General features: G+C 37.8%; 1 protein-coding gene across 3 annotated transcripts; it reads left to right on the top strand.

Annotated features, from left to right (window-relative positions):
- Nucleotides 1-2,760: 2,760 nt before the first annotated feature.
- thumpd3 (THUMP domain containing 3) lies at nt 2,761-17,341 on the top strand. 3 transcript variants are annotated; one of them, XR_003674084.1, is made up of 11 exons: nt 2,767-2,811; nt 3,003-3,297; nt 3,383-3,460; nt 5,997-6,425; nt 7,210-7,340; nt 7,427-7,496; nt 7,885-8,000; nt 8,088-8,192; nt 13,564-13,687; nt 13,934-14,122; nt 16,882-17,018. XR_003674084.1 is itself a non-coding variant. In XM_028446851.1 (10 exons), exons 2-10 carry the CDS (start codon nt 3,073-3,075, stop codon nt 17,074-17,076), a joined length of 1,473 nt encoding a protein of 490 aa, XP_028302652.1. In that variant the 5' UTR covers nt 2,761-2,797; nt 3,003-3,072; the 3' UTR covers nt 17,077-17,341. The 3 variants fall into 3 exon arrangements, 2 of the variants coding, with proteins under 2 accessions (XP_028302652.1, XP_028302651.1); XM_028446851.1 differs by lacking the exon at nt 13,934-14,122 and having other exon boundaries at nt 2,761-2,797; nt 16,882-17,341; XM_028446850.1 differs by lacking the exon at nt 13,934-14,122 and having other exon boundaries at nt 16,882-17,341.
- The last annotated feature ends 2,488 nt before the right edge of the window (nt 17,342-19,829 follow it).

The following is a 19,829-nucleotide window of genomic DNA, read 5'->3' as shown; positions in this document are numbered from 1 at the left end:
TATGTGATTTGTGTGTGTTAGGGTGTTGCTAATTTAGTTTTTACTGTCTCTTTGCATGGTTTGAGATATATTGTGTACAGTTGTGTATATATATATATATATATATATATATATATCTGTGTGGAGTTGCATTTTCTCATTCTCCCGTGGAAGTAGTACAAGGCACCCTTGAGAATTGTGTTAAGATTGGCTAAATATGGACCAACCTTCCCTTCTGACCTGTAATTATGTTGTTGAGTTAGTTGTTTAAAGCAGGGGTTGTCAAACTGAGGGCCACACCTCACCTCCTGAGGAGAAAGACATTATTACTGTAATCCAGGGATGTCAATCTGCTTGTGTTGATGGGCTGCAGACTTCTTGATTTATTCTCAGATGGATGGGATTAGAAAAATCTTATTCACAATTTTAACAGACTTCTAACAGGTAATTAACTTTCTATAATAAAAAAAAATCACATTTATCAGCTGTAGTCCAAAGGACCTTAGCATGTAGAATATAACTCAAAAATAGAACGGTTTACTTTAGCTGTATTACTAGTAGACTATAAACAGTCTACCAGTACTTCTGGTGAGATTTTGAGTGTACTAATAGTACTAGAAAACAAAAAGGTTTCATTAAATGTTTTTGGCGCGCTGGTGCCGTGGTGCGTGAGTAAACCTCTACTAAGTTAAGAGTAAAAACTCAAAGCCAAACGCTTCATTAGTAGCACTAGTAGATCTAATGCAACTAAAGTAAGAAGGATTTACAACCAATTCCAGCACCCTAGGTTGGTTGTAATATTTTCAAAAGCCAATGGCAAGTATGAATTAATTTTTTCCCGTCTCATTAACATACAATGCTTATACTACAGTATACTACTAATAAAGTCTAGTCATGCACTAGGAAACCAAAAGTTTAATACATACATATAATCCAAACTATAGGTTGATGTCACTGATATCAACTTTATGCTCAAATGGCATGCACACATACTGTATTTTGAGAGTACAATTGTCAATACTGTTGTCAAATATCACTCATATTACTATTATTGATGTAATATTAACATGCATAACATCAAAGCCAACCTGTTCACATCAAAAGGAGACACACAATTGTCATGGCAACAGGACAAGGTCTCTGCTGCTGAGGAGATACAGTGACATCTTCAAAGGCAAGCAAGAGTCTGCTCCGTTGCCTTGGAAACGGCCTGCGTCCTCTGCATGTTTCAGCATACAGCATTTTTACTTGCCTTTTCTCTGTTAGTTATTGTTGTCAACATGATTATCCCGATTACTTCATGTAATATTGTTATTTGATTTTTACAGTATACTGTATATAAAATATGTAAAATGGAAAATGTTGTTATATAAAAAAATAATGTCAGTATATATATACAATTAGAGGTTAAAAATGTCATTATATTGTTGCTTTGGTATTAAAAAAAAAAAAAAAAACTTTTATGCATAGGGAGCAGTTATTGGCACTTTGCGAGAATACATGTTTTCGACTGTGGTGCATCTACTTGGATTTTGATATTTGCGTTATTTTCACAGTGGGTTAAGTCGATGCAGAGCAGGATTAATTTCTGAGAGATGAAAACCTTGTCATTTTTAAGGCATGTTGACAGACAAGAAGATCCACCTTCACTACATGTGATCATTTTGTCCCGGTACACCCTTTAAACACTCACAAATATGCCACAAATGTTTCATAGGCCATTGTTTTTTGAAAGAAAGTGTCCCAGCTTGTTCTTTTTTCTTGTTCTTTGTTCTTCCCCAAGACAAAACTGATCTGGACATAAACGAGACTCAGATGAACAAAGGCATCAATCAGAGAATAAAGTCTGTTTGTTGTTCATGCTGCAAACATCTTGAGAATGTTAGAATAATAGATTTCACATGGAATACATGCATAATGCACCTTTTGCAAATAAATGCTTACAATTTATAATGTGGTGCATTCGTCCTGGATTTGGTGGACATCCAATATGTGTACTCATTTGTAGAAAAAAAGCCTGCAGGGTTTAATAATCACTAAACATTTTCAAATTGGTTTATTCAAAGACAGTGAAATTATGTTGCACTATCTTTCAAATAACTAGGTTTGTACTTTTTACAAACAACAATAGCAGCAAATAATCATTTTTGGATTCAGGGCTTTGTTTATCATTCAAAATTAATAAAATATAATATTACAGCGCCCTCTGGTGAACACCTATGGAAAAAAAAATGTGGCTAATGTCTGAGGAGGGGAAATAAAAAAACTACATTTTGTCAGCCATTCAGGCCGACGATGTGCTTTTTATAATTTGTTTTTAAGTTTTTAGAATAAAATGAGTGGGATTTAGGATAAATTAGATGTTTATCATAATTTGTAAGACATTAACTTAAATGGAAACATAAGATAATAAGAATATAACATTAATGCAGGCTTTTTACATAAATTGTTGTAATTTTATGTCTTGCAAGTTTTATGGCAATCTAGAATAAACTCTTCTCTACTAAAAGAAATTACGATCTTCATGATCTTATTCTTTTTTAAATTGCATTTTTTTTTTTTTTTTACTATTATACATACATTTAGGCCATGCGGTGATGTCTAGCATCCCCAGAAATAGGGTGCCTCTACCCTTATATAAGATGAAGATAGGACCGTAGACCCCATTGACTTTGTACGTGAATAAGCGGTAAGAGAAGATTATTGATAATTAAAAGGAAAATAACGTATCTATCGCTCGTCGTGATTTTTACTCTGAAAGACTGGAATAACGGAAGTTACGTCACATAAAAGCATGTTGTTGCCTCGTGTGTGACGGGTGGGTAACATCCGGTAATTAATGTAATGGTTATCGATTTTAAAAGCAGCTTTTACACATAATTATTGTTATTAAGGGTACATCTTTGGTTTTTAACAGAAACTTATTAAGTGTAATGTCTTTAAAAAGTTGCTGCTAGCTAATGTTAGCCAGCTAAGTCATGTGGCAGCGGAATTTAAATATCTGTTTATCTTCTTCTTTCCAGGTGAGCTCTAGGTTCTCCCCTCTGTTAACCCACAGCTCAGCCCCGTGAGTGCAGCTGTGAGGCGGTGGGCATGTCTTCCTCTGTGGAGCAGGGCTCTGACTCTGTGGAACCAACGCCCACACAGACCGAGGCCAGCACCGGCTCCATGCTGACTGTCACCATTGGAGCCACCGTACCCACTGGGTTCGAACACACCGCTGCAGAGGAGGTCAAGGAGAAAATAGGAGTCGATGCTAAAATCAGTAAAGACCGTGGACGCATTTACTTTCCTGTAACCAGTGATGAGCTTCATCAGGTTAGACTCATGAGTCATTGATCTTTGTAGCTGAAAGTCCTGAGTTAAAACCATCTGCATTCTCTGTGTATCTGTGCCTTTGTAGGTCCATCAACTCAGATCTGTTGATAACCTGTTCGTTGTGGTTGAGGAATATGACCATTACCAGTTCAAAGAATCAAAGGTAATTATGTTCTATATTAGAGCTGGGCGATATGGACCAAAACTCATATCTCGATATTTTCTCCTCAAAATGTTGATATACAATATAAATCTCGATATTTTTCATTCAAATAAAGTTTTACCAGCAACATCATTTTGGTTTAAACTTGCTGATTCGAAATGTTACTTTCACACATATTGTCCGGTAGACTCGGTGTGGTTCCAGCAGTGAATCTGCAACATTGTTGCATTTTAATTTTGTCCGGTCCGCTTTCACACATTCTATTTGCCAAGCTCACCAAACTATCTGAACAACGTCACGCAGGCGGTCGCCGATTTGGACAGAATACTTCAGCCTCCAATGTCGTGACAATGTGGCTCTGCCCTGTCATTACTGACAGTTGTGCTGTCACATCCTGTATTTGGTCTCTCTTCCTATGTTTTCCAAAGGAAATCCTAAAACAATCCCTGCAGAAAAAGTAATTAATAATAATTCAAAATAACACACAATCACACGATTCTACAACCTGCGCTAATGCTCTACATAAACACAGAGATGACCCCGCTCCGTCTCTATCTGTCAGCGCTCAGAGCCGTCCTGACAGCGGTAACTTACCGGTAAGGATGTGTAATATGTGAAGATATGAGAATATATTCGCAGATAAAACACAGCAGTCAAATGTGCAGCCATCGCTGATCATGTGAACAGTTTGGGAAAACAGAGATGAGTGAAATAAATGAATGATGTGGGAGAAATACGGAAGGGAGTGAGGAAATGTGACTTTTTTTTTTTTTTTTTTTTTTTTGTGCTGACAAAGCAACTCATAAAATGAATGAATGGATGGATATGTGTGTGTTGCTGCTGAAGCACTGGGTTGTGAATGTGTGCTCGTGTCTGTTACGTGACAGCAGGCACGCAGCAGCAGTGCCTATGACAGTTGTTGCTGCTGCTGCTGTCACTGATGGAGTTGCTCCATTACAATTGCGTTTCAATGTAAAGTCCTATGTTTGCTCCTGGTTGCTTTCTCACACGGTTAAAGACCGCACCATGTTTTGCTTGAGTCGAACCAAGACCTACATTTTTCGGTGGACCAGAGTTCGCTTGTTTGCTCCGCACCAGAGTTTCAGTGACCTTTCACATATCGCAAAAAGACCGGAGTATCCAAGGAGGCGAAGCGTGGTGCAGAGCAAAGACGCATGTGTGAAAGCACCCTAAGGGACAGCATGTGTGAGTAACTTCTGTAGTGTGGCTTGTTTAGGGGAAGGTCTGGGTTAGGATGCACTTGGCAATCCATCTAACTATGCTTTTCATGCTGTTCTGAGTTGTAGCGAAAGCAGCGACTCCCAAAATTAGTATTTGAATACAAAATGAGCTATTCAAAATATACATATTTATATTATAGGCCATATTGTAATTTTCTATATCGCCAAACTACTTTATCATTGTTCATCAAAATATTTGATAAACAATATTATTTAAGATTTTGTATATTATATTATTTCATACCCTAATCCCTTAATCCAGGTTTAAAATATCCTTGATATCTTTAAAATATACAGTAAGTAAGAAATGTGAACATGTCATATCTTGTGAAAATCAGATAAGAAACTATCATCTGTCTTGAAACAGTGACGGATTCTTTTTTTGACATGGCCACATCACATTAAAATACAAAACTACTACTGTACTTGTCTTCAGTGTTTACAGTGGCGCTACATATTTTTGCGGGATGCCGTGCCAAACACGGTAAAACAGTAGAAGAAGAAGCATTGCCAGCGTGTTTCTGTTTACATCACGTGCGCCAATCATGGCGAGTCAATGCGAGAACAGGACGAGCTTCTCAGCGTGGAAATACGTGCATTATTATTTGTCTCCAAAAGATGCATCAGTGAAGCTAAGCTAACGCTGCGACTGGATTTTCACGGACTGTGACTGTTATCCAGGGACAGGTCAGCCAAACTATTGCACTGTATGTTGTTGTAAATATGCAGCCTGTCGCTGCTGCTGAGTCACTGCTAACAGCAGCTCATTAACATGATATGTTGATCAACAGTGGATTATTATATTATTACAGCACTGATATGAAGCTGTATGGACACAAATGACCCAAAATAAATACTACATTCTTTAACTCAAGTTACTTTTTCCAGTAACGCATTACTTTTTGATGTAAGTAATCAAAATAGTAACTGAGTTACTTTGTGGATGAAGTAACTAGTAACGGTAACTAGTTACTTTTTTTCAGTAACTAGCACAACACTGCTTGTCTTTGATTATGGGCCGTAACCGTGGCACCCCTGGTCTACACTTTATTTTATATCCAACAACAATCCATGCTGCTGCTGCTGTGTTGGCCAGAATGCTTCCTTTTATTTGAAATTGAAGTGTCTAATTAAGTAAAATAGATAATTAACATTGTAAAGAATATTAGGCTTGATTAATATTATATTTTAAGGCACTATGAAAGTGTACAGTGTCAGGATTGTTTTTGTCATTGTTGCTTGTGAACCCACAAGTAATGTTTGTTAATGTAACCCTGATTATCTGATGTTCTCAGGATGAGACGTTGACGGAGCTGCAGGAGCTTGCCTCCAAACTACCATGGACAAATGCCCTAGAGATTTGGAAACTCAACAGAGGCTTGAAAAGGAAAAAACACCACCGTAAAGGCGTGAACCAAACCAAAGCAAAGCCTGGCAGTGAGACGGGGGACGTACCTGCAGCTGATACTGAGCATCCTGTGCCACCGCAAGCTATGTCTGCCTCTGAGGGTGAGGCGAAGGAGGACAACACACCTGATTTAGAAATCAGTGAGCAGGATTCACAGCAGGCTGCACCCGAGGCAAAGATTATCAAGTTTCGTGTGACGTGCAACAGAGCCGGTGACAAACACAGCTTCTCCTCTAACGAGGCCGCAAGAGACTTTGGTGGGGCTGTCCAAGAGTTCTTCCAGTGGAAAGCAGACATGACAAAGTTTGACATTGAGGTATGTAGATATGCTGTTGATGAGTCGTTTAAGGTTTCTGTGAGTGTTAGTTGTTTTTTCCACTTTGAGTGTCAACTGAGTGAACAAAATGTTCTTTTGCCATCAAGCGTCTGTCATTCTGAAATAGTTCATATGTGTCCATTCACAGGAAAATGACTGCATAGCTGTGATCTGAAGTGTGTTTTTATCGTAACTAGAGATGGGAACCTCTGGGTACCTCACGCTACGATACGATACAAAGCTCACGATAACGATTATCTTACAATATGGCGATACTGCGATTATCAATATATTGGTCAGAAATAAATCTACAATAATCTATGACATAATAAGAAAAAAAGATGAAGTGAAAAAATACAATCTCTGAAAGACAATAAATTGAAAAATGTCCTATGAACAGTGACACTATTTCAGTGCAGCATTTCTGTAAATAAGTGTCAACATACCAATGTAAACAAATATGTATCTCCAATAGTGCTTTCTGTAACCAAAACATAGGGTTTTTCTTACCAGTGACACCATTATAGTGCAATATTCCAGTAAACAATATATTGGTTCCTTCAACAAACAGTGACAACATTTCTGTGAAGAACTACCTGCACATTTTAGTGAAAAAGCAGAAAAGGTTTTGAGAAAAAAAAAAATTGATACTTAGCTCAAGCATATCGATAATCGATTGTGCGAAAAAATATTGTGATATATTGCCGTATCGAGATATTGTCACACTCCTATTCATAACGTGAATGAGCAGTTCATATTATTTAAAGTCTAATTCATTTTGCAGGTCCTTCTAAACATACACAATGAGGAGGTGGTGATTGGTATAGCACTCACTGAGGAGAGCCTTCATCGAAGAAACATCAGCCACTTTGGACCAACTACTCTACGCTCTACTTTGTGCTATGGCATGCTCAGGTAAGTCTTTCATCCCCAACATCACACTTGTTATCACCACAATGCTAAAATTATTACGTTTATTTCTCTCTCTTTTGTCTTGCCAGGCTGTGTAGACCCCAGATATCTGATATAATACTTGATCCTATGTGCGGTACCGGAGCCATACCTTTAGAGGTGAGACTTAATACTTCTCTACTGTATGTTCTTGTTCTGTAGCAAAGCTTCTATATATGACATCATTTGTTCCTCAACAAATATACACTGCATCCAACTGCAGCAGTTATCAAGGTACCCTCTAAAGTTTGAATTTAAATTACAGAAAACCAATTTAAAATAACAGGAGAAACCTAGACATGAACAAGTATACAAGTATGTGTTGCTCTGTGTTGTTTCAAACCTACAAGAAAAAAACTACTATAGTCATTTGAGCCTTTAATAAATCCCTAAAGCACTTAATAGAGATGGCCGTTAGTGGAAAGACATGCAAAGACTTGTGTTTTGAAGAAGTAGAGATTGCTTTGTGATTAGAATAACCACAGATGACATACTTTCTCTTCTGCAGGGTGCCTTAGAGTTTAACAGCTCTTTCTACATCGCTGGTGACAATAATGACATGGCAGTAAATCGTACCGTCAACAACGTTTGTCACATTCAGAAACGAAGGGCAAACAAGGACAGGTGAGAAACAACAGCTCAACATAAATCTTCCTATTTCAGTAAGAGTGAAGGTTGTCATGGTAAAGCACATGCTTTGTCTTCTTACAGCACACCTGGGTTACCTATAGACACAGTGCGGTGGGATCTGTGCAATTTACCGTTAAGAACCAGCTCTGTGGACATCATCATCACGGACATGCCCTTTGGAAAAAGGTACAAGTGTAAAATATTTACTCACTGTTCATTCTGTTTAAAACCTACAGAGAATGTTATCGACACCAAAAAATAATGTGACTAGTCATGATTAAAAAGTCAAGGGAAAACAATTGTATCCATGTTTTGTTTAACTGCAAATGCCATTCATTTCATAATCAACTGAAAGGCTAGTCTTAATATAATGTGTAGGTGAGACAGAACATAGCAAATCACTGCTTTTAGCGTTTTTGTACACTTACTTTTCATGCTGTCAAAAATAAAATAGTCAAAATTTTGGATTTGGACTGTCTCAGTATACCTGTGTTGACAATAATCGTGATGTTTGAAAATAAAATGTTGAATTTTGTGCTAAAAAGGACGTATGGTATTGCGATCCAATGGACCGGAAAACATTGTGTGCTCCTCCATCTTTTCCGGTTGACTCCCGTGCTGTTTGGTCTCCTTCATCTAGCACCCTCGCCCCTCCCCCTTCCACACATACACACCTACCTGACCCTACCTATTTCATAGCGTAGCATAGCTCTGCCAGATGTGACAGACGATTACATAGGATACTCCAGTGCTTCCCAAACTTTTTTCTGCGGACCCGTTTTTGAAAAATAACAAACCATTACAACCTAATTCACAATAGGCCATGTACCATATGTAAACTGTGAGAGAAGCAAATTTGTGTATAAATTAACATTCCTGACTATTTTAATCACCATTTCTGCATCACCTTATCTTATCTTGAATAGGTAAACCAGCAATTTTGTTTCATGGATGTGTTATTGAAACATACATAGGTTAGATACTACAAATCACACCAAATAAAACATTTAGGCAGAGTTAACAGGCTATATCATTGTTTTTATTTTCTGTCATCAGTAAAACATAGCCTACATTTCAATTCCTTTTAAATCACGTAGAAATAAGTGCATTTTCTGAAGTTAAATTAGCCATAAACACATTTTTAGGAACTAAATATAACATTATGCTGTGGACAGAAACAAAGCAAGACAATGACCTAAATATATTTTGTCTTCCAGTTTTAACTAGTTATTCAAAGCATATAATCATGCGTAATTATGACCTTTACTAATGACTGACATGTATTAGTCTGAATTTATATGAATGAATGAATGAATGAATACATTTATTTTGTTGTCCATTCGGTATCCCACTTTATTAATTAATGTTATTGTCCTTTTTTGTCATTTAATTATTGGGTCAATGTGTGTTTTACAAGCATTTCCCCTAATTTCTGAGCAGTAAGAAAGATAATGAAGCACACGTGATGAGCATAATATATGCAAGTATTTAATATTTAACAAATATTGATTATAGAGTACAGCAATGGTTTTAGATATTTTACACTTGATGTGCTGTATATGTGGTTTCCAGTTTGTCTGATGGTTGATAATCACTGCCAAGAACCTTGTCTCATAAACCCGCTCTATTTCAATCCCATTCCAATACAATTTTAAATTGGGTTGAGCCCTACTGGACCCAATAATTATACATTTTGTTTTTTCTCATTCAATGATAGCTTGTTTAAATCAAACATTTTCTTAAAGTAAATTCAGTTTCAACCTGCTGAATTAACAGGTTTATGTCATGGCCAGAACAAAACAGATTAGTATCATCTGCAAAAATCACCAACTTCAATATTTTAGATACTTTGCAAATGTCATTCAAGTAAAGAATAAATAGATTGGGCCCCAAAATTGAGCCATGGGGGAGTAAAGTGTCTAAATTACATTTAGTTTAATTAATTAATTTAAACATATTGAAGTCTATTTTTCAAGTAGCTTTTTAGCCATCCACACCTCTGATGTCATAAAAATAATTTATCTAATAATGAGATTAGAGGCCTATTGTCGGTTAATGAGTGCTTTTTGCCATCTTTATAGATCGGAAGCACTTTAGCTAGCTTTATTTTCTCAGGGAAAGTCCCTGTTGTAAAGGATCTATTGCAAACATGTGTCGGAGGCTTAACAATACAATTATTCACCTCCTTGATGACTGACATGTAATAGTTGTCTTAAGTTGTCTCTTTTTTTTTTTTTTTACAAATCTTAGAATTCACTGGAAGTTTCTCTGGTGGCGTGTGCAGTGGCTGTTATTATTATTATCTTAAAATGAGCAAGTAATTGTCAGTTATTCCTCAAAATTTTATTCAAAATGTTTCAAAACTTCAACTAACAGGAAACAAATGCCAGGGCAAAAAAATGTAAATAAATATACAACCTATTTCCTTAGGTTTATCATAATAATAAAAAAAAAGTTAAATGGGTGTAGCCACTTTTGTTGTTTTTACTCATTTTTATATTGTCATTTGGTGTATTTTTCTGTAATGTATGTTTTTTGTAGTCAGTATGTGTGTTTTTGTGTCTTTCTTTTGTCTCTGTGCATTTCTTGTGTAATTATTGATTTTGTTGCCCTTTTGGTGTGATTCCGGAGTCATTTTGTGTATTTTTTTATCTTTTTTTTTTGGTGTAGTTTTGTGCATTTCTGTTGTCATCTTTCTGTAACGTCACACGCGCGGGAGAGGTGAAGAAGAAAGTTTTTGCGCGTTTGCCCTCTTGTTACTTATGCCTCATCACTAATAACTCATAATACTTTTTTAATATCTCTTCCTTTTCCTTGTGTCAATTTCATCAACACTAAGCAACATCTTATATGTTTTTGTCATGTGTGAGGAAAATTACCATAATTTACAGACAGTTGCTCTAAAGAGCAACTTCTTAGCTTTCATAAACTGATGGAATTTCTCTGATAGAGCAAATATGAGCGAAGTTAGTCATTTGAGTTAATTACCGTGTTGCGTTCAGGGGCCCTGGAAAACCCGGTCCGTTTGTATAATCCAGCAGTGAAGAGAGGACATGCCCGGGTAAATCTGGACGTATAGTTACCCTACACAACAGAAGATATGAAATAACAGCATGTACTGTCAACAACAAACCCAGAGTCGCTTAATGAGGGCGCAATGGAATGCGTATGTCCTAAATGAAACGTGACGACGTGGGACCCGGGTGGAACGAGTAGAGCTACCCGAATATTGCAAAAAAGGCTCAGTGAAGTCTGCCTGGAGGAGTTGGACAACATACCAGTTTGTTTACAGCATAGGCTTAAGGTGATAGCACAAACCTGTTCACTCACTTTTGCTAACATCGCCCTAGAGATCTTGCCACAGCAGAGAGTGAGTTGCATTAACAGGTGAAGTTATATGATGTTATTCTACTAAAGTAGGAGTTGATAGTGTTTATTTGGTCAGCTTTTAAAGCTGCAGTATGTAGAACCCATGAGACTGGAATAAAAAATTCCACACTCCCCCTCCCCTCGCTGTTTGAAATCCACCTGCATCTAGTGACTTTTTCTTGTTTTATTGGAGAGTTTTCTGATGTTTCAGAGACTCTGACATTAAAGCTTGTATCACTCCACAGTTACTGTCCTCAATGTCCCAAAGCTCACAGGTGGTCAGGTTCACAGTAGCCCCTGGCCACAGCACTCTCAGCTGCAAGTCCAGACTCTCTCCACCTTGGATATGTTTGTTCAAGGTTTACACACATTTATTCTGTTTATCATTCTCTCTCTGAAACAAGTAAGTGGCACGGATTCCGTGCGGTCACAGTATTTGAGCTTTGCACACACTGTCATTGCGAACATCCGCGTTGAGTCCATTCTGAGTATGTTTGGACCAGTGATTCCCAAATGGTGTGCCGTGGCACACTGGTACCGCGAGGCAAGTCCGGGTGTGCCACAACCATACATTTATTGCAATGTACAACTACACAATTTTTTTCTATTTTTTTAATTTACTAATTTGTATGCACTCATTTCATAATACAGAGACAAACTCTATACCTATTTTTTGGGGGGGGAAATATTCCATTAATAAATATTTCATGAGTAATATAGTTGTATTTGTCACATTTTATTTGTCATTAGTAAATTATTTATGCACATTTACAGATATTGCTATTTTGCACAATAGGTGTGCCTTCAGATTTTTACTTGTCCTTTGGTGTACCTTGGGCACAAAAAATTTGGGAACCACTGCTTTAGACTGTCACTTCTCCACATCGTTCTTTCTTTTTTTTTGGCTTGCTTTGCCGTGTAAGCTGTTGTACTTAATGCTGCTACAGGGACTTTTCCTGCCGAAACATCATTGTACCTTCACTACTGATGTGAATGTGTATCGACTTTTATCGAGCAGCCAATAGTAACGTCCAAAACAGCTCATGCAACACTTGGTTTGTAAACAGTAGGGCTGCCAACTTTGGTCATTTAGTCGACTAATTGGTCGATGGTATCAGTTTCAATACTGTAAAAAAAAAAAGGATTAGATATCAGTATAATGTATTTAATGCCAAAACATGATTCTTTGTCCAGCAACAGCTGTCTGAGTGCGATTAAATCAATCATTTTTCTGCACAAGAACATGGATTATCCTTATATATGACACATGGATTATGTAAATAGATCCACTGTCTCTGCTCCGCGGATGTGCGTTTGCTTTCCCGTGTGCTGATCTCATGTTGACATTAACAGTTTATTAATAAAAGCAGGCTTACCACTAAAACAAACGTAAATATGTCATTTTTATGAGGAAAAATAGGTTTTAGTTGTCAGTTTCAGGTCGCGCTCTGATATAAATGCCTAATATCTGTCAGACCTGTAGGTTTAACTTTTGCGTTGTTGGGTTCTGGTCAAAGGTTGAATAAGGTTCATATCATAAATGGTCAGTGTTTAAAAGGAAATTGGCACCACAAAAATATTTCTCTCTTTTTCTTTCTCCTTGTCCTCCTCTGCATCTGCTCATTCATTCTCCGTATTTTTGGGGGTTTTTTTGTTTTTTTTTTTTCATTTTACATGTTTTTTTTTGTTTGTTTTGTTTTTGGTTGACTAATCGCTACGTGTGCCATAGTCTTGGTCGACCAACCATTTCCTTGATTGACTACAGCCCTAGTAAACAAATCTTTGATTGACTAAAAAAGAGTGTCCTGCTCCTTGATTTCTAAAGCCTGAATACAGAGCCAAGACAAGGAGCAGAGGTCCAGTGTCCTCTCAGAACACCTTGAATTACAATATGCTCAAAGGTTGTGGATTTTTGAACAAATTAAGCCAAAAAAACCTGCATACAACAGCTTTAATTAGCTATTATATATATAAGTGCACAGTTACTGTTAACAGATTATCTCTACACAGTCTAACATGTTGGCTTTAAGCGTAATTCATCTGCAAAAGAGACTCAACATAAATCAGGAAACGTCCAGATTACCACACAATAAACAGCCTGTCAATCACACGAGTGTGTTGGTCTATACATGACATGAAACAAGCATGAGCGTCCCCCTGTGAGACCTGTTGTTTTCCTCTGTTTCAGAATGGGCTCCAGGAAGAAGAACTGGGACCTGTACCCATCCTGCCTCAGAGAAATGGCTCGTGTGTGTCGGCCTGGCTCTGGGAAAGCTGTCCTGTTGACGCAGGATAAAAAATGCTTTGCCAAGGTAAGAAACTGGTTTACGTAGCTAACGAGAAATTTGGAAAACAGTATCAAGTTTTTTGAGGAGCAGCAATCGCATCCCACTAGAAAGATCAAACACTTGTTTAGTGGTCTTGATCAGTCACTCAAGCCACAACTTTTAAACAACTGACAGCTGGTATCAGTGACGGTAAACACTAACGGCAGGGGTGCCCCATTTCTCTGCCCCTTTGAACACATTTCCAAATCTTATCAGAAAAGTCTGTTGCAGATATAAATTGTTGCTGCAGCCATGGATGCACCTGCACCTCCTTTGATGCTGCTCCACTCACTTGTATTGACGTGTTTCTACGCACTTGGTATGTGGAGCTCAGCTAATGGCAAGACACGTTTCTCCACATCAAGAAACTACTTTGTTTGTATTGCTCTAATATGTCCACACCTCCAACAGCAAGTAATGGTGAGTCACTATTTACTAAGGTGCCATTCTGTTTAGGAATAAACAAGCTGTTTCCATGGAGTAACCGTAAAAATAATCAATTTAATCATTTCTTTTGTTCAATGTCAATGACACAATTTGATGAGGTGCCTCCAGGTGTCTGACGACTTTCATATTACAAGTTCAGTGGCAGCTAAAACGCTTTGGGACTAAAGCGCTCTATAAGTGAAGTCTATCAATACGTCAATCGCCAACCCCGCCTCCTCCGCATGCCCCCCTCCCACACATACACACACACAGAGCACTGGTCGCGGTAAACGGTCTGTTGGAGTGTGTGTGTGGCTGCTAATGATGGATTGACTGGCAGCGTTAAAGGAGTGTTCAGACGTAAAAGTGTTTGTTACGCAGAGGATGACTGACCATCTGCATGGAGATCCCAGCGCACAGAGCTTTGACAGGTAGTGAACGACATGTGGCTGACTCGGATTAGACTTATAAATAAACTCTACCTCACAACAAATGTGTAAATGATACAGGTCAGCACCAGCTCACAGGTTAATGTGTTGTATTATTTTGGTAGTAGGCCTAATAAATCATCAGTATGTAAAGCATCAATAGATGTATTAACGTACATACGCCACCTCAGGACTTGACGTGAAGCACCGCACATTTCCACGGATTTTGCCGTACACACGTTTTTGGGTGTATGTACCTTTTGTATATATTCAGAACATTTTATTTATCTCTTAGGGGCAATTCAGTTTCCGTTACATCCCGTCCAAGAAACATGAAAGACAATCATATATAACATGGGAATACAGGACCGGGAGAACTGTGGGTCGCCACAAAGGCAGTGCCTCGTATCATAGATGAGAATTGGAAAACATGAGGTAAGAAGAGGACAAAAAGGCAGGTCCCACCCTGAGCTCTGAATACATGAGGCCCCTGGACCTGTGACGTACTTGATAGAGAGATTTGCGATCTCTCATCGATGCGGAAACACAAACGCAAACCCTTAGGCTCAAGCTGTCACAAATTGTTTATGAGAAACATAACTTGTGTTCAAATCAAGTGGACAAACCTGATGCAACACAACACGATGCATTACTTAAGCATAATGTATAGTGGCCACAAAGTCAGGAACCAGGAGGGTGAGTTGACTGCTAATTTTGATAAGCAACAAGATATTTTATCTCTATTTTTATCTTCTATTTTTGAAGAACATGTAATTCAAAATGTTTTGAACTTCAGAACTTTCTCCAGTACTTGTGTCAATGAGCAGAACACAAAAAATTAAATTACTGAATAAACCTAACCTAAATTAGACATTAATCGGCGCCATACTACTGCACTTGGTTATTTACTTTATTTGATGTTAAATACATATATTTAGCTTATTTTCATCAGACCAATAGACTAACAGGAATATCATTAGGACTTATGTTTAACTGACCTGATGCTGGTTTGGGGGGGGTGAGAGAAGTCAAACCAGGGCTTCACCCTCTGGGGTCCAGCCATGTCTGTGGAAAATCAATGGCTGCGAGTGCCCATCCGAAAGCTACAGATACATTACAGTCTGAGCCAAAGTATTTGACTGCTGCACTGACTTTCTGACCCACTGGTATACACACACACACACACACACACACAGATAGGATGTGTGTAGACAATGGAAAAAAAGGAAGTGTTATTTACATATTTATGTATTTTTACAACAGAATTATAGACTTAAGTGAAACATAATAAATGGTATTATTATCAGGGTTGGGGTCAATTTGATTTTTCAGGTACAATTACATTTTCAATTACCCATGTTCAATTACAGTTAAATTAAGATTACAATGACTAATTTTTTTCCAATTAAAATTAAATTACGATTATTTCTTATCCTCAGAAGGTCAATTACGATTACTAGTGCAGTGCCTGTCAGCTTTTTCATGGATGGCCAAATGAGGTTGTTTGAAGGTGGGGCGTCAGGGACCATTAGGTTTGTTGTGGAATGTGTAGGGTGATAATTATTGTGTTTTCATATATTTATGCTTTTAACAAGGACACTGTAGGGAGTTGAACCCCATCTATTCCAGTTTGTTGTCCTTGCGGATCCGGATCTCTTCAGACCGGAACAGACGCGATCTGTTCTGGCCTGAAATATTTTAATAATTGTTAACTACATGTGTGTAGAACTGTACTTAGAACTGTAACATGGTTCCCCAGTTTTATGTTAAGTTATAATTGACAATTTTTATAGAATTTTCATTACAATTACAAAATCAATAATCTAAACTCAAATACAATTTCATTATGAATACGACAGCAACAGATAAAAAAAAAAACTACAATTATAATTACATCATAATTGTAATTAATTACAATTATAATTGACACCAACTCCTGATTACTGTTGTGTTGCAATGTGATTTTTAAATCGTTAGTTGTTGTATTTGCCTATTAAACCTGAAATGTCTGCACTGAGCAAAAACAAATGTTCGTGTTAGTGTTAAGCCATGACTGGAGGTCTGTATTTGTGTTTTTTCTAAACAGCCATGGCTTTTTGTTTACAAAGCTGTGCCTCAGCTTTAAACACCCTGATCTGGTTTCCTTTTCTAAACGCTTTTATGCCAAATTTATCTTTGTCTTGAATACTCCCTTTTTCTACTGTGAAACGCCAGTTTGACCACACACTGTCGCCATGGAAAGAGGTTGTATTATGTCTGAGCTGAGGTCTGTTTTTACATAAAACAAGTGTTTGGTTTGTGTCCTCATGATATTCCTCACTCTAGGCAATCTCAAAGATGGGAGGCCTGTGGAGAAGGATGCACACTGTTTGGGTTAATGTAGGCGGATTGCACGCTGGAGTGTACCTACTGAAGAGGACCGGAGCCACGATTGGTCAAACCACTGAGGAAGTTAATGAACCGCAGGAAGTGGTTAACACACAAGAGGATCAGACTGAAGACAAGGACCCTTCTTGTTAAAATATTATAATATAATTAACTAAGCTGATGTTGCCAGCTCAATTTTCATTCAGGTTTTCAAGTAAGACTATTTATGTTTTTCCACTTTTTAGGTTTTATTTTTATTTTTTATTTTACAATTTACAATGTTTGGTGGCGACTGTTTTCATGTGCCACATTAGAAAGAAAGAAAGTGGCTTCACTCCTCCTCTTTCACTACCTGTGTTCACTGTTCAGGAGCAAAACATTCTTTATTAAAGTATTGATGACTCAATCTTTTAATCCACACCTTTGATTGTTTTCTTTATTTCACTGTGTGCCACCAACGCTGCGTCTTCTGACACTTAATAGCCTGCAGGTGTTTACGTTTAGGCCTACGGGGCAAACGGAAATAGCCTGAGTCACGTCATCACTCATTGATTTCAGACAGTGCATCAAAGATTAGACACATTTGGAAAACACCTCTGCCTTACAACTGTCATGGAAAGAGTGTTGGTGTGTGCCCTTCCCACCTTGAAAAGTCCAGTCAGTGGCAAACCATAATTAAGGTGCTTCCTATTACAATAAATCACATATAATAACTACTGTGGTAGAAAAGTCAACATAATTCATATTTACCTCATGTATGCGACTACTATTGAACCTCAGTGACACTTCTGATAACTCTCACATTATTGCTACACATTAAATGTAAAACTTTATTCTGTGAACTTTTTTTTTTTCATGGGTAACTAATCCCCCACCTTTAGTCCGACTTGCTTTATCCTAGCTTTTTGGTAAGTAACATACTTACTGAGTAACTTAAATACTGTATATTTCTGCAACATTTCAGCAGGGCTACTACTGCCCCCCTAGAGGGGAGAGGCTGAGGAATTGCTTACAGCCTCTGTTTATACCTTGTTACCATGGCAATGACCCCTGTTGCTTCAGCGGAGGACTTTTGTGAATGAATCAATGCAAGTCATTTTCCGGTAGTAATTTTGTATGTGAGCTTTGGCAGGTTTAATATTGCATTATTAAAGGAGTTTCCTCACAATGCAAAAGTGAAGATTTTGTTACGCAACCGAGACCTTTGAAATGAGTTTCAAAAGAGTGATGTAATAACATTTTAATTAATCTATTATTTCTAAAAATATATATATATATATATATATATTGCAGCGAAAGGCTTCCAAAAGCGAGTTAATGGTATGTCCAACAGATTTCTGTACATAAAGACCTGAGCTTGTTTACTGGTTTTCACCATTTTAGGCAACTACATAATAGAAAATTAATTGTAAATACCAAAGGGATGAAATGCCAGCCACACTTTTGGTCCAAGTGCAACATCCCCAGCTTTAAGTGGTCACGTGTGCAACTTTTGCTCCCACCGTCACAATGACGGTGAGACCTGAACAGCAACTCACCTTGACAGCGTAACTGCATAGCAAATCCTACAGAATGTAACCTTTCTGTGTAGCATTTGCATGTTCTCTCTGTTATTGCAGAACTTTATTTACTGAGGCTGTTGTTTTTTTTCTCCCGTAGTCCAAAAACATGTGCTACTTTATTGTCTCTAAAGCAAGGCTGCTAAAGTCTGGTCATGGAGAGCTCCTGTCCTGCATGTTTTAGATGTCTCCCTGCTCCAGAAACACCTGAATCTATAGCTTCTTCAGCTTCATGATGACAAAATCCATTTAGTGTCTAGACTCACTTTGTCATCATGAAGTTGTATAGAAACACTAATAATGAGCTAACCTTTGGTTCCAAATTTCGGCCTTACTTGTGAAAAGGCCTATTTTTTTGTGCTTTTTAAGAGGCCAAAAAGAAGTTGCATAAAGTATAGTAGAGATTATCAGCAAAATGTGCACTTTTAGTTAAATTTGCTGCTTATAAGGAATACAATAAATCCTCTGCCTCTAGTACCATACTGAATTGCAGTTACTTATTAACCATTTACATTTTTTGGCATCATTTCTTTGCATCATGTTGAATCGCATTGTATCGCACAAAATCGCAGCGTAGAATTGAATCTCCATTAAATAAATATCAAATCGGGATCGAGTGAATCGTATCGGCAGGGGGTTCAATGTATAGCTGGTAGTGTATTGAGGTGCGTGTCGAATCGTTGTCAGTGATGGAGATTCACATGCTTACTGCACATACAGTGGGTACGGAAAGTATTCAGACCCGTTTAAATTTTTCACTCTTTGTTTCATTGCAGCCATTTGCTAAAATCAAAAAAATTAATTTTATTTCTCATGAATGTACACTTATCACCCCATCTTGACAGAAAAACCAGAAATGTAGAAATGTTTGCAAATTTATTAAAAAAGAAAAACTGAAATATCACATGGTCATAAGTATTCAGACCCTTTGCTCAGCATTGAGTAGAAGCACCCTTTTGAGCTAGTACAGCCATGAATCTTCTTTGGAATGATGCAACAACTTTTTCACACCTGGATTTGGGGATCCTCTGCCATCCTTTCTTGCAGATCCTCTAGTTCTGTCAGGTTGGATGGTGAACGTTGGTGGACAGCCATTATCAGGTCTCTCCAGAGATGCCCAATTGGGTTTAGGTCAGGGCTCTGGCTGGGCCAGTCAAGAATGGTCACAAGGTTGTTCCGAAGTCACTCCTTTGTTATTTAAGCTGTGTGCTTAGGGTCATTGTCTTGTTGGAAGGTGAACCTTCGGCCTAGTCGGAGGTCCTGAGCATTCTGGAAGAGGTTTTCTTCCAGGATCTCTGTACTTCATCTTTCCTTCAATTGCAACCAGTCGTCCTGTCCCTGCAGCTG

Source organism: Gouania willdenowi, chromosome 5 (assembly GCF_900634775.1).
Source record: "Gouania willdenowi chromosome 5, fGouWil2.1, whole genome shotgun sequence".
NCBI classification, from domain to species: domain Eukaryota; kingdom Metazoa; phylum Chordata; class Actinopteri; order Blenniiformes; family Gobiesocidae; genus Gouania; species Gouania willdenowi.
Note: the sequence above shows the minus strand (reverse complement) of the source record. Positions and strands in the feature narration are given on the sequence as shown.